The 14476-nt window shown below is 39.3% G+C and overlaps 1 protein-coding gene across 1 annotated transcript; it reads left to right on the top strand.

Annotated features, from left to right (window-relative positions):
• The first annotated feature begins 872 nt into the window (after positions 1-872).
• On the top strand, positions 873-14118 carry LOC124122532. The gene is made up of 4 exons (XM_046485582.2): positions 873-941; positions 7399-7590; positions 7953-8195; positions 11480-14118. Exons 1-4 carry the CDS (start codon positions 875-877, stop codon positions 11713-11715), a joined length of 738 nt encoding a protein of 245 aa, XP_046341538.2. The 5' UTR covers positions 873-874; the 3' UTR covers positions 11716-14118.
• Positions 14119-14476: the final 358 nt, after the last annotated feature.

Raw genomic sequence — 14476 nt, 5'->3', positions numbered from 1 at the left:
GCTGGCAATTATTAGAAAAAACGGAATTCATGAATTCGGTAAGGGCGGAAGGCAAAACTAGTCAACAAATGATGAATTCGAACGAACATGATATATTTTTTTCTTCTCTATGTGTCTGTGTTGAGAAAACACTCGCAATATTTGTTTTACTTGTAATGTGTTTTTTTAAGTCTATGAGACTTAAGGGTAAATAGAAAGTACATAAACATTTTGCATTTTTAAACAATTGTTCATATATATCACATTTGGTCCAGTAGTTTTCAAAGTACTCCATTTTTTGTTAGTTGTTCGGTTTAAGTTTTATTAACACCCTGAAATGCAGGACATTTGTTGGAAAGTGTACCGCAAGAATGAGAGAAAGACCGTTTAGGAGAAGGCTATGTATACATTTCTATCTTTCATATGTTATAAGTGGTCTACAAGCTCGTAAAAATCTTGATATGTTGTTGTTAGTTGAAATACATTATGTAAGTGAGGTAATCATATAGTATGTGTTGCTTGACTATATTTTATTCTAAAAACAAGTGTGCGATTGTGAGCTTCTTATGCATCTAACGGAAAAATAGAGCGGGAGACGTCCGATATCATTAGGGTAGGATAGGACTGTCAACGTCAGTGTGCATTGATCAATGATGCAACGCAAGACTTGTTTGGTGGTGGTGGGGGGGGGGGGGGGGGGTGATATACACAAAGTATGTATCTATGTTGGCCTAACATATCCTGTTGACGCATGATGCGTTCTTGTATAATCACAAGGCGGTAGTCTTTAATTATGTATGTTGAGAACAAAGAGGAGTTCTCAGCTGACATCACGTTTCCATATCCACGTTGCAATGCACACTTTCCTCTTCTCATTCTGGGTGCTGGGGAGAAGATGTCGGTTCAGGCACTCGCCGGTGTGATATTCTATGTTTGTATCACAGGTCTGCAGAACACAGTTGGTGAGTCTTTTATGTTTTAGGTTTGTATGACAAAATGCTTAGCTTTGATAATTACTCAGTCAAGACTATAAACTCATTGAGATTATTAAAACATTATTATTCAATATGTAACATAATGCCAACATTTGGAAGAGATACAGATACAAATGTTTAAACGATTGGCAACATTGATTAATCTTGAGAATGTCTTTGATCACAAAATCCAGTGCCGCCCTGAGAATATGAAACACATTTGAATTGACAATAGTTTGCTCAAACGCAATTAGTCCTCCAAAATACTTCTTGTCAGCTTCGGGGGCACGGGTGGCCCAGTCGTCTAAGGCGATTCGCTGTGCAGAGTTGCGTCCCTTGGGCAGGAAAGAAACCTATTATTGTGGGTTCGAATCCCGGTTCGCCCCGATTATGTTTCTAGGTTTTTCAGCACCATACCCGTGCTCGTGGGTTTCACCGAAGTCGTAAACGTCTGAGACCTGCATCACCTCGGGCTTTCCTCCCACATTAAGCTGACACGCCGTGATATAACTGGAATACTGTTAAAAGCGGCGTTAAACCATACTCACTCACTCACTCTTGTCAGCTTCATGCGGTGATTGTACCAGTGACATTTTACAACACACTATCAGTTTATTCATATATAACTGTAAGGCCACAGGCCCATAGTACAGAATAGATGACAATGTGGAAGCGGTTAGGAATGTTACAAGGATTCATTTCTTAATAACATGGCATGATATATAACGAGAGAGATTTTGTATAGCCGTTTTGCTCACATGTGAAATTAAAGAGATAAACTTGTATTTATTTGGATGTACATAGTATTTCTGTTCAATATATTTTTTCCTTAAATAATCATATTTACAACATACAAGTAGAAAATGAAATTCATCTTCGACAACATTTAAAGAACATTGTTTACATAATCTTAAACATTTGGGTATTTTGTTGTGCCTGCCAACTTCAACCATTAACCTGTGTGAGCTGCATCTAAATTGTGTTAATGATATTCTGCATTTTCTTATATTTACATCAGTTAAATATTTTTCTGCGCATATTTGCATTTTAAAATATCTATAATATTCGCATTTGCTAGAAACATCTACAGTAGATCTCCATGTTTGAAAGTACATGTCAAAAAGCGTCTGTCTTATTTTCGATATGAACATGGCATGATTCTCTAAGAAACATTGGTTTTCCCAGATGTAACCATACCCACATTTATACAGTAGACATTTAACATTGTAGGCCCAATTTTGATCTCCATTCTTTTCATACAATAGCATCATATTATAACATTTTTTTGGCAATCTACTTACTGGCATTTTTAGTAATTTTAACCAGTATCTTATGATTTTTAAGTAGTGATATATATACAAGGGCATGCGACCACACCACACCACACTTTCACCATAAACCATTACGTTAGACGTACTATGTTTAACAACAAGAAATCTTTTGCATGCGTATAAATGTACGGATTCAATTTCTTTAGCCTCTGCAAAACCCCATATTTCTGAACCATAGGAAAGAATAGGAGCTATTTTTGTGTCAAAGATTTTGAAGAAAGATTTATAAGCACACTCGCTAAAATGTTCAAACGTTTGTAAAATGCCCAATAGCATCTTTTTAGCTTGGATTGCTGCATTACATATATGTCGGTTCCATGATAATTTACTTGAAAATATTACACCAAGATATTTATATGAGGTTTCAGTTTGGAGTAATTGTCCCCGAAAGTACCACTTTTCGTTTTTTGACAGCGTATTTCCTTTGCTAAATACAACAATTTTTGTCTTATCTAGATTAACATTAAGTTTCCACGTATCACAGTACAATTCTAGCTGATTTATCAAAGTTTGTAAACCTTTTACAGTACTCGAGAACATGATTATATCATCTGCAAATAGTAACATAAATATTTTTATAAGTTCAGGATGTAATTGTATACCATCATCATAATTTCTTTTGATTTGGGCTGCAAGCTCATTAATAAATGAACAAAAAAGGGCTTAACACACATCCTTGGCGTACACCAGTATGACATATAAAAGAATCTGAATACATGCCGTTTTGTTTAACACATGATTTAACTTCCTTATAAATACCACATAACAATTTACCCATTTTATTACTGACACCATGTGAATTAAACAGATACCATAACTTATCTCTACAGACTGAATCGAATGCTTTCGAAAAATCTACAAATATAGCATACAATTTTCCACGTTTACGTTGAATAGACCTATCTATAAGAGCCTGGAGAATAAACATATTATCAGTGGTTGAGTAACCTTGTCGAAAACCTGCTTGCTCTTCCGCAATCTTATCAAGTGCTTCCGACCACAATACCAAGCGTTTATTAATAATGCTAAGAAATATCTTACTGAATATACTGGTAAGTGTAATCCCCCTATAATTTTCAACATCAGTCACTGAGCCTTTTTTGTGAATTGGAAGGATAGTTCCAAGTGTCCAACCTTTTGGAAAGTAAGAGGTATCCATTATTGTATTGAATAATATTTCCAAATACGACAGGGTATTATCAATAGAGTATTTAAAGAATTCTGTTATAAGTTTATCAAATCCCGGGCTTTTCAAGTTTTTCAGATTTTGAATAACAGATTTAATTTCTTCTTTTGAGATTGGGGAATCTAATATTTCCGTTGCAAAATTGGTTTCATCATTATCAAAAGAGTTCAACTGGAAGATATTTGTGGAATCATCAGCGCTGAAAAGATTTTTGAAGTAATTAAACCACTCATGCATTTCTATGTTACTTTTAGTTTCCTTCTTTTTGCTGATGTTTTTCAAGGTCGTCCAAAACTGTTTTGATGAGCTGATACTTTCTTCTAGTTTTTCTCTGCTTCTATCCATGAAATTTTGTTTCTTTTTTCTGCAAGTAGCTTTATACTTATTTTTCGAATCAGTGTACTTAGCAAGTGAGTCTTTATCCTTTATTTTCCTGAATCGTTTAAAAGAGTGCATCTTTCCTTCTTTTACAACTCACATTCCCAGTCAAACCACTGTTTACTTTCTCTGTTAGGGGTTACTTCCCTTTTCATTACATTCCCTGCATATGTAATAGCTTCTGTAAATAACGATACACTTTCATCAATATTTGTAAAAACAGAATCAATAGCTTCTCTTAGGAGGCATGCAAAGGTGTCTGATAACAGTCGTTCTTGGAAAATATCTGCTTTGCTGTTTTCCCACTGAAACATTGAATGACTATAGTAGGCGTTTTCAAATGGTGTTTTTCCACCTGAATGAAGCGCTCGTAATGACATTGTGATAGGCAGGTGCTGTGATTCGTGGCGTGACTCAATATCAAAATTTGGGCACAAGTCAAATATATCTATGGTGCTAATAATGTAATCGATAACACTTGCTCCAGCATTGCCAACAAATGTAAAATCACCTTTATCGGAATCACTTCCACAGTGGCCATTCATAATGTGTACATTTAAAACAGCACATAAATTGATAAAACATTTTCCAAAGTTATTAAGAATAGTATCGTTTGAATATCTACACAGATTAAACCTGTCTAAGAGGAAGTCCCAGTATGAAGTATCCTGGCCATGGAGATATTCAAGTATATCATCCTCTACATAATCTTGCTCTTTGCCTGTTCTTGCATTAAAGTCACCCCCTAAAATGCACGAAACGTCACCAACATCACCTAGGATGTCAAGCAGTTCATCCTGAAATAGCACTATACCGTTTTTAGATCCAACATTACTGTCGTACCATGTAGATCCTTCTGGGTGAATATACACACAGCAGTATAACACATGTTTTTCAAGTCCAAACAGTGACCTGTCTAGTAATAGATATACACCATTTGCTGTGATCCATGAGTTTTTAACATAAGCTAAAAGATGCTTTTTTACGAAGACACAAATTCCACCTGAAGGTCTTCCAAAATTTGCTATCTTGTCTGCTGTCTTAATAAAGTTGGGATATTCACAGAACGTATCATCAAAATTTAGTTTCTGGGTCCATGTCTCTGTCAAACCAATTATGTCAAATGTTTTTAAAAATGATAGACACTCACAGTCTGATAACTTTGAGAGCAACCCTGAGATATTTCAAAACACTAGTTTCACAGCATTAATGATACTACAAGTAGGTTCAGACGACGTCCCCTGTATATCCGGGCCCTGGCCACACCCCTATCTCTTCTGTGTCGGTCTCCCACCCCTGCCTGCGTTACCTCTGTCGGCCCGACGTGGGTTGTTTCCGTCACGTGACTCGGGTCGAGTCACCTCTGTATTTGCACGTGAAGCGTACTATCACATACAAGAGCAGACGACAGTTTACCACCTTTATAGAAATAATGTTTGCTTGGATCTTGTTCTTTGCATTGTTTTATTTCTTGTTTCTGGTTCCTCATCAGATCGTTTGCTTTACCGTAGCCTCTGGACTTAAGAGAACCTCTCAAGTTCAGAGTCTTTATTTTATCGTCACAATGAAGCATTTTTGCAATAACTGGGCGTGGTTTATCGGACGTCGTGCGTCCTATCCTGTGTGCCCTCTCGATATCCCTCAAAGTTAATAGTTCATTGTCCTCAGTTCTGGCAGAGTTCAGAACATCCAGAGTTTTAATTTTGCAAACAGAATAAGATTCGTTTGCGCTCTCTGGGATACCATAGATAATAATGTTGTTCCTTCTGCTACGCCTCTCAAGATCCTTTATGCGTGAATCAATAGCATCAAAACCATTATGGATCTCATCAACATTATCATTGACAGCATCAATATCTAACCTCATGATGTTATTTTCTTCTTTGATCTCATTGAGTTGTTTTTCAAGATCTGTGACGTCACCACGCTACAACTGAATGTCGTTCCTCATTGAACTGATCTCGTTTGTTAGTTTATTCCCCGAATCTTTTATTTGCTGATTGATTTCTGATTTCATGTCTTCTAGGTCTTTATTTAATGGCCCAGGGTTTAACTCTATATCTCCTGACAGATATATAAGAGTACATGCACATGGATTACACATCCAACTGTCTCGAGAGTAGTCTGTTTTTTTCAAATGTAAACAAATGGGTGTGATTGTACTCACATATATGAAAGTTTATTCTGGTGTCGAACATACTCAGATAAGAACACACGTAGCTTGCGTTGTTTGCAATGTTCATACCTGAAGTGTAGATCGACAGTAATAACACTGTGCAAAGTAGTATCCGATATGCAATGTCTGTTCCTGGCGTCCATTGCGATGTTGATCGATACGGTTGCATTTTTTCAGTCCGTTCAGGCTGAAGACAACCGATCCGGGCTCTCCATATATTTATCGGAACACCCATGCTCACTGAGTAGGATTTTGTCACTTATAGACCTTCCTTTCAAATCTTTTTCTTCGATGTTTGTGGGAGCTATGATAACAACAACCGCGTCCAACGGGAGGTAACTCAGTTAGTTACAACACACCACAAACCTGTGGTTAACACAATAGGATATAACAACATGTGCTTAGCTTGTTTTGTTTGTTTGTTTGTGGTTAAACGCCGCACTCAGCAATTTTCCAGCTATATGACGGCGGTCTGTAAATAATCGAGTCTGGACCAGACAATCCAGTGATTGACAGCATGAACATCGATCCACGCAATTGGGATCGATGACATGCATCAACCAAGTCAGTGAGCCTGACCACCCGATCCCGTAAGTCGCCTTTTACGACAAGCATAGTCGCCTTTTACAGCAAGCATGGGTTGCTGAAGACCTATTCTACCCCGGATCATCACGGGTCACATGTGCTTAGTAGGTTTAATATATCAGTGATGGAGACAGTTTCACATCGGTAACTCGTTTCGGGGTTGGGATTGATGCAGCTGAAACAGATTTATGGGAATATCCTGGCCAACCAAATGTAGGTCAGAGGCCAACACATGATGCAGGTTTATATTATGTATTGAGGGCAAAATCACCACTCTTAAGCAATGTGACTGGTTTAAGTATTGGCTAAAAAGCTACAACCACACACTTTTCATTCATTTAATAATCTACATGGTGTAATGACAGCCGAACAGGTTACTTTTTGATCGAAATAAAGCATGCATTTATGCTTGATACGATTCGCTAACATTGCCTATGTGGTGATATGTTATCCTGTTATGCTTTGAGTAACTTGGAACATACAGATCTAGACATCGGCAGAATTTACACAAGCAATCCAAAGTGGCTTAACCCATCTCCGATAAAAGTTAACTCATTCGTGATTGTCACTAAGATAACCAATGACTGCTGTAAGGTATACCACAACTTAGAGAATGCTATTGTAGTTCATTAAAGGTGAGTATTTGTTACAACCTCCTTTGAAATACCTCTCAGTCAACGTTCTATCAGATCAAATAACTATAAGATCATCATTTTCTCAACATGAATGCGGTGATCTTAATTCGTATTCATATTCATAAGTGGTATTCGTCTCTGCTGTTTCTTTCAGGAGAAAGCATTGCTTTCGGCAAAAACGCCAAACAAAGTACCACTTATCGAGAAAATGATGCAAGCCACGCCCTCAATCGGACGTTCTCGTATACAGGATCAGTTACAGGCCCTGTCATCTCGCCCTGGTGGGAGGTCGACCTGAGGGGCTACTTTAGAATCAGCATCATCACCCTCACAGCAGGCAAATTTTGTACGTTCAAACAAACAAACAATATGTAAAAAAACGAGAAATCCTGAGTGCAGTGTGAACATTTTTCAAGACCTCACTATTGGTGACCTAGTTGCTTGGATCGCGATGTCTTTATCCTTTCAATATCAGTATTGCCGGCCAGTAAATGAACTAAACATAGAATGTTTTCATTTTGCATACAGGACCTTACTTACATGGCATAATATCTCTTTTATCACGGAAGTAATATAATGTCTCTATTTGAACATTGTGTCAACCGCATGTCACAGCAGTTTGCATGCAAGGTAGATGTTAGCCACATGCTCCTTAGCCTAACGTTATAGTCAACTAAAAGTGAATGCTGAGCTATTTATATGTTGCAGATATTAACATGAGAAATGCCTCCGTGGAGGTGATGGACAAAGATGTCAGCCTCTGCTCTGATGTCCAGTCGGAGTGGTGTGGGAATGTGTCCAGCACTGCCACTGCTCGGGAAGAGTTCACCTTCACCTGCAATGCCACATTCCCTGTCCGCTTTGTCCGTGTCACAAGGCGATCTACCAACTATACATACCTCGCTATCGGACATGTGGATGTTCAAGGGATCGGGGCTACAAAACGATACCGTGAGTATGCTGCCAGTAGAGTGTTATTAACAACACACACACACACACACACACACACACACACACACACACACACACACACACACACACACACACACACACACACATCCTCCTCCCCACGAAGTGGAAGGGGATTATAGGAATGGGTGCCGTCCGTCCGTCCGTCACATTTCGTTTCCGGGGCAGAACACAAAAAACATGAGACACATCTTAACCAAACTTGGCTCATAAATAGGTCTAATGGAGAACTGGTGCCTTTTGATAGTTTAGAAAACATCTTTTTTTTAAATAATTCTAGTTTCCCTTGCAACGACTTTGACTTCAACTGAAAATGCAGTAGTCCTAGTTTCCGGAGCAGATCTTGAAAACTGAAAAATATTTCTTCACCAAACTTGGCAAATGACTGGTGCCTTTTTATAGTTTGGGATTTTAAAAAAACACACTATTTATCTAGTTTCACTGGCAACGACTTTGACTTAGACTTAAAATGGCGAAAGTGCTTGTTTCCGGAGCAGATCTTGAAAACTGAACAATATTTCTTTACCAAACTTGGCACATGAAAAGGTCTAGTGGTAAACTGATGCCTTTTGACAGTTTGGGACTTTTGACAAAAATATTTTTCTAGTTTTCTTGGCAACGACTTTGACTTAGACTGAAAATGGCGGCAGTGCTTGATTCAAGAATAGATCTTGAAGACCGTACAGTATTCTGTCATGGTTGAAAGATAACAGTATCCAGGAACTTTAGTATGGGGCCTCACAATCCACAAGTCTCAAAGTAGCACCTGTGAGCAGATGATTGGGAACATGACAATTACACAAGGTAGTAAATTAAAAGCCCAGCCTGCTCAAGTGTATACAATGCTCAGTAGGGTCAAATCGAGGAAAGGCCTAAAATTTGTAGGTTTTGCTGAACACAAAATTGTAGTAAACAAAAAAAGCATTGGATGAGATGACTTGATTGCGGAATGAAAGACTGTTCACCTGGACACACCCTGTAGAGAACAGTCATGGCGATGGACTCAAGGTGGCTCACTTGAATGTTCGATCCATCAGTTCTCATTTCGAAGATGTGGAGAAGGATAAGTTTGTTGGTGTGCTAGATGTTCTGTGTTTCACAGAAACATACATCAATTTGTTCACTCACTCATTGACATAAATTTTACAAGTTTTCATTCAGTTTACTGTATGTAGGTATAGTGACCAGTTAGTTGAGCCCTTTTAGATTGTGAAATATTCACCAATCTCTTGTCATATTTTAGATGCCCCCCTTAATCTCCTTTTGTCTGACCAATCACCACTCTCGTGCGGATTTTCTTCTGGGGGCGAATATATTTCGTGACACCGGCCTGTTTAACTCCGGTCAGGGGCACATTTGTTTTTGTTTTGAGGGACGATGTCGCCTGTCGTTTTTTATCGTCTGTTTTACGTTATTTTGCTAATTTGCTACTTGAGTTTACTTGCCCTTTGATGATTCTGTTTTAGCGTTCAGAAGAAACTTTACAAACTGAAAATATAAATTTCAGACAAAGTATACATTTTTTTTCGATGAAGTCTATCTAAAACCCATAACATAAATACAACAATAGTGTATGCAGAAAATGTTAATCGTCTGTTACATGTTTGCGAGATAACACGCGAAAAAGTGAAAAACACGTGCACCACGGACAACTGCAAATGCACGTGCGAGTAAGGGTATAAAACGATTGCAACGGCAAGTCAGACATCCACAGTGATAAAAAAACACAAAAGAAATGCCACGACTCACAGTCAAACAACGTGAACGATCCTTGGGTATGGTACAGATGGGAGCCACCCACGCCCATATTGCACGGACCTTCGGTTGCTCCCGTGTTGCCGTTACCGACTTGATGCAACGTTACAGACAGACAGGGCGGACCGCTGACAGGCCAAGAACAGGCAGACCCAGGGTGACCACGCCCCATGATGACAGGTACTTGCGTACCTTGCACCTCCGAAATCGCTTCCTGACAGTGACGTCATCGGCGACAAATGCCTTAGGTCACAAGGTTAGTCGACAGACAGTGGCCAGGAGACTCAGGGCTCATGGAATCAGGGCTGTTAGACCATACAGAGGACAGCTATTGGCAGCGCAACATCGTCGTCTGCGATTGGGATGGGCCCGGACTGTACGACGTTGGCAACGACGTGACTGGCAGAGGGTTGTCTTCAATGACGAAAGTCGATTCTGTATGTTTAGGGCTGATGGAAGACAACGTATTTACCGCCGAAGGGGTGAAGGAACGGCGGCGTGTTGCGTGCAGGAGGTCGTACCATATGGTGGAGGGAGTGTCATGGTGTGGGGAGGGAACTGTGGGCAGGAGAGGACACCGCTGGTCATCGTTGACGGAAACTTGACAGCTCAGCGTTACATGGATACAATTCTTCGTCCAGTTGTCCTACCATTTCTCCAACAGCAGCCACGTGGTGTCATTTATCAGCATGACAACGCTAGAGCCCATACAGCCAGAATTTCACAAACTTCCTCGCAGCCAACAACGTCAACCCCCTGCCGTGGCCTGCACGCTCACCCGACATGTCCCCCATAGAACACCTCTGGGACTTGATGGATCGTCGTGTTCGACAACGACCACACTCTCCAGCCAACCGGCAAGAACTGATCTTGGCCCTCCAAGAAGAATGGCGTCAAATCGCATGTGACCTCATCAGACGACTGACTTTTTCTGTGCGTCGAAGAGTTTTTGCGTGTATTGAGGCATTTGGTGGTCACACACGCTACTAATGACTTCTTATTGAACGTGAGCGATTGTTTATATACTCTGCCTATTGTCCATGATTCTGAAAGCTCGAGTTTTGTACCACACCCAACTTTGGGGGGCTCTGACGTCATTCTCGGTCGCGGTATGATTGTCATTTTCAGTGTTGATTATGTTGATACATTGATCTTCTCAATATACTTTACTTTATGCATGTATGTTTTGTTGTTTTTGAGCAAGAGTGATTTCAAACTCTGGTAAAGTTTCTTTTGGACGTCAGTATATATTCTTATCATTTCAAATATTATTAGTCATTCACAGCACAAATCTATTGATTGGCAGGTGTTTGTTCATTGTAAAACACTGCACTAAGCAATGTTCCAGATATACGACAGCAGCCTCTAAATACTCGAGCCAAGAACAGGCAATCCACTGATCGATATTGCGAGCAACGATCCAAGGTTCTCTTCATCTAACAAACATTATTTTTAGAAAACAGAAAGGGGCTAACAAGCGCACTTTCCAGCTCTCACCTTCTACTTTCTAGGTTCCCACTACACGCCCACAGCCAACGGGAAGGTGTCCATCCCATTCTTGACTACATCAGCCGTAACAGCCGGAGCTTGTGGCATCCTTTGTCATAAAAGTCATTCTTGCATCGACTTCAGCTACAGCACAACTGCCTCAACTGAAGCTAACTGCATGCTAACCGACAAAGTAGTACCCCAGAATTCTTCCGGACATAACCACTGGACCATGTACACCCTGGCCAGCTGCCTGTAAACACCACTCAACTCAAACTGGAAACATTGAAACTACACTCTGAATCGTAACAGAAGTAGACTAGACATTTGATTTAAACAATATTTATTTCCCAGAAAAGGAATGGGATTGACGAACAGGTTCAACCTATTTAAACACCTCTCCCTACAAAGGACATTTAACAATTAATGGGAGTAAACTGGTAGACGAGACATTTGTTGTGGAAACATTATTTATATATTATACAGAAAATTGTCAGTGGGATAATTCGGACTTTGTGAGAGTTTTTCGTCAAATGAAATGATTGTAAACACGTCTTTGGAATCAGAACATTTGTAGTGACATTGCTGGAACAGTAATGCATGGGATACTTCCTTTTATTCCTTTTAAGAGATTGTGACGATTCTAACACACTTTTTTTGTTAGATCACAGAAACTGCACAATCACTTTGCTATCACCACAATAGTAACACGTATGTTTTATGTCTGTTTATTACGTGTTCATCACACTTACTTTTAATACTGGCAATAGCTTCATACTCTGCCAGTATCAGAAACAAAAGTACTTGACTGTTGAACCATGTCCCTTGGAATTTCCAGATACCCTGTAACCAGCCATCTGGGCATGTTGCGTTCACTCCCAGTAATGAGGAATGTCTTGAATGTCACAAACTCTCAAGGGTGACGATTATCATCTCCAAGTAGAACCAGCCAGAGAAATGTTACCTTTGGGTTGTGTTAATGTCCCAAATCTCATATGTGACTTTCTCCCCAGTCACTTCATTGTTGAGCCGTCCTGTCACCACCATGACTGGAGCATGCCCTAGAGCCTATTCTAACCCGATTAGAATAGGTCCATCCCGGCAGATGTCCTTCCCGTGTGAGCCGAATATATGGGTGTACTGCTGTCACGTGTAAGGCAACAAACAGACATTTACTTTTGTATGCAAATTGTGTGAGTAGCGGGTACTATAGCGGTAGAGCTGGACATGTTTTCCCTTTTAGAGAACACCTGGTGTCGTCACTGATTTTCAGTGATCCGGTCATATAATTTTCACCACTATTTTGGATTTTTCACCCAATGGAATCTGTTTCGGCAGATTTCTGTGTTGTTTGTGAGTAGAAATAGAATTTTAGCCAAGTGAGAAATGTGTTGAGTGTTGGTGGTAGTGCAGAAGGTGGTATAGAGTACTGTAGAAATAACCAATGCTTACTGTTGACTGATTTTGCGTTCTATGGAAACTTTGGTTTTCGTATTTGATGGTTTCCGGCTAGTTTCTATTTATTGGTTTACTAGTGGTTATCATGACGTGGGAATCTTACTCATGTCCGAGTTGTCTTAGTTTGCTTGCCATTTAGTTTCCCGAAACACGAATGTTACCCTCTGTCAGAATAGTTTACGTCTGGTTGATATTAGGTGTTGGTTTCAGTATACCCGGAAACTTACACACGTCAAGTTTCCTACTGATTTCCTGGTCGTTTCCATAAATCTTGTAGATATTTTCAGCTTACTCTGTGTGTGCTTCATTAGCTCTCCTGTTGGAGAACAAATGTTAAGTTTCCGCCTGGTTAAGTTTTGTTTCCGATGAGAACCTGATATTCACAATGTGTGGCCTGGTCACGTTGTAACACTCGAGCATACTGCGGTCACCATTGATTTGTCCACATCACCTTCATCATCAAGACGTTTTTTATGATATACCCACATCATTGCTAACTGAAATCTCCAAACAAAATCACTCATTCACTCTGCTGAGTTTTAGCTTTAAAACATTTATATTTTCACTATTTCGTAGATTCTTAGACACATACTAGATGCTCAAATGTGATTTTGTCCTTCCAAGTAAACAAATAGTTTTTGTGTTGACGGTTACATAATCAGTCCCTTGATTTTCCACAAGTAGAATTAGTTTTTGCCATACTTACATGCACATATATGTTGCCAGATTCTTATATCAACTCTTAGTGTCTTTTTATTGTGTACATGTAAACGTCTAAAATCTGCATCACTGCTGGCGTTCCTCCCACATGAAGTTGACACACAGTGCTATACCTGAAATACTCTTCAAAGAAACGAAACTGAAATTTGAACAACAAAAGAAACTGAGGTTTACGCAAAATCACTCATCTTAGTCAAACATGCAGGCAAAGACAACTCTCAGTCCATGTAGGAATGTCTCAGACAATTGAAACTTAAAGCGAAACATATCAAAACATTTCATTGAAATATCCCTTTTCTCTTTGGAAAAGTAAATACATCAATAATTATGCAATTGTTTCATTTCATAAACAAACTCTTTTTAGTGTGATACGTGCCCCCTTAGCGATACTGCAGATGCAGGTGTGTCAGAAAAAGTCTGAAAAACATTATTTTAGGAAAGGGAACTTTGTTTTGAGACTTTTTGAGAAATACAATTAAATAAAGTGTTTGCAGCCAAAATGTTTTCTGTTTTTATTTTGTATGCTGTTTGACTCACCACTCAGCAATATACTAGTTATATGACGGCTGTCTTTAAATAATCGCGTCTGGACCAGATACCCAGTGGTTGACATCATGAGCATCGATCTACGCAATTGGGATACGGTGATAGTCCATATGACATTTCTTATTCCCTTTATGCCGAGTAAAGTCCAGTCTTTGGTGTCTTTACTTCACGTTGAGAATTTATTCGCCCATGTTCTTTCACCAAAGATTTCAAATAGCACCATAGGATTATTGCATATCGCATTTCAAAAGGTTTTTAGTTAAACATATGGAGGACATTTGCAAATGTGAAGTATC

The sequence above is a fragment of the Haliotis rufescens genome, unplaced genomic scaffold (assembly GCF_023055435.1).
Source record: "Haliotis rufescens isolate VD_foot unplaced genomic scaffold, xgHalRufe1.0.p SCAF_9, whole genome shotgun sequence".
Classification (NCBI taxonomy): domain Eukaryota; kingdom Metazoa; phylum Mollusca; class Gastropoda; order Lepetellida; family Haliotidae; genus Haliotis; species Haliotis rufescens.
The sequence above is the reverse complement of the archived record's forward strand: the minus strand, read 5'-3'. Positions and strand labels throughout refer to the sequence as shown.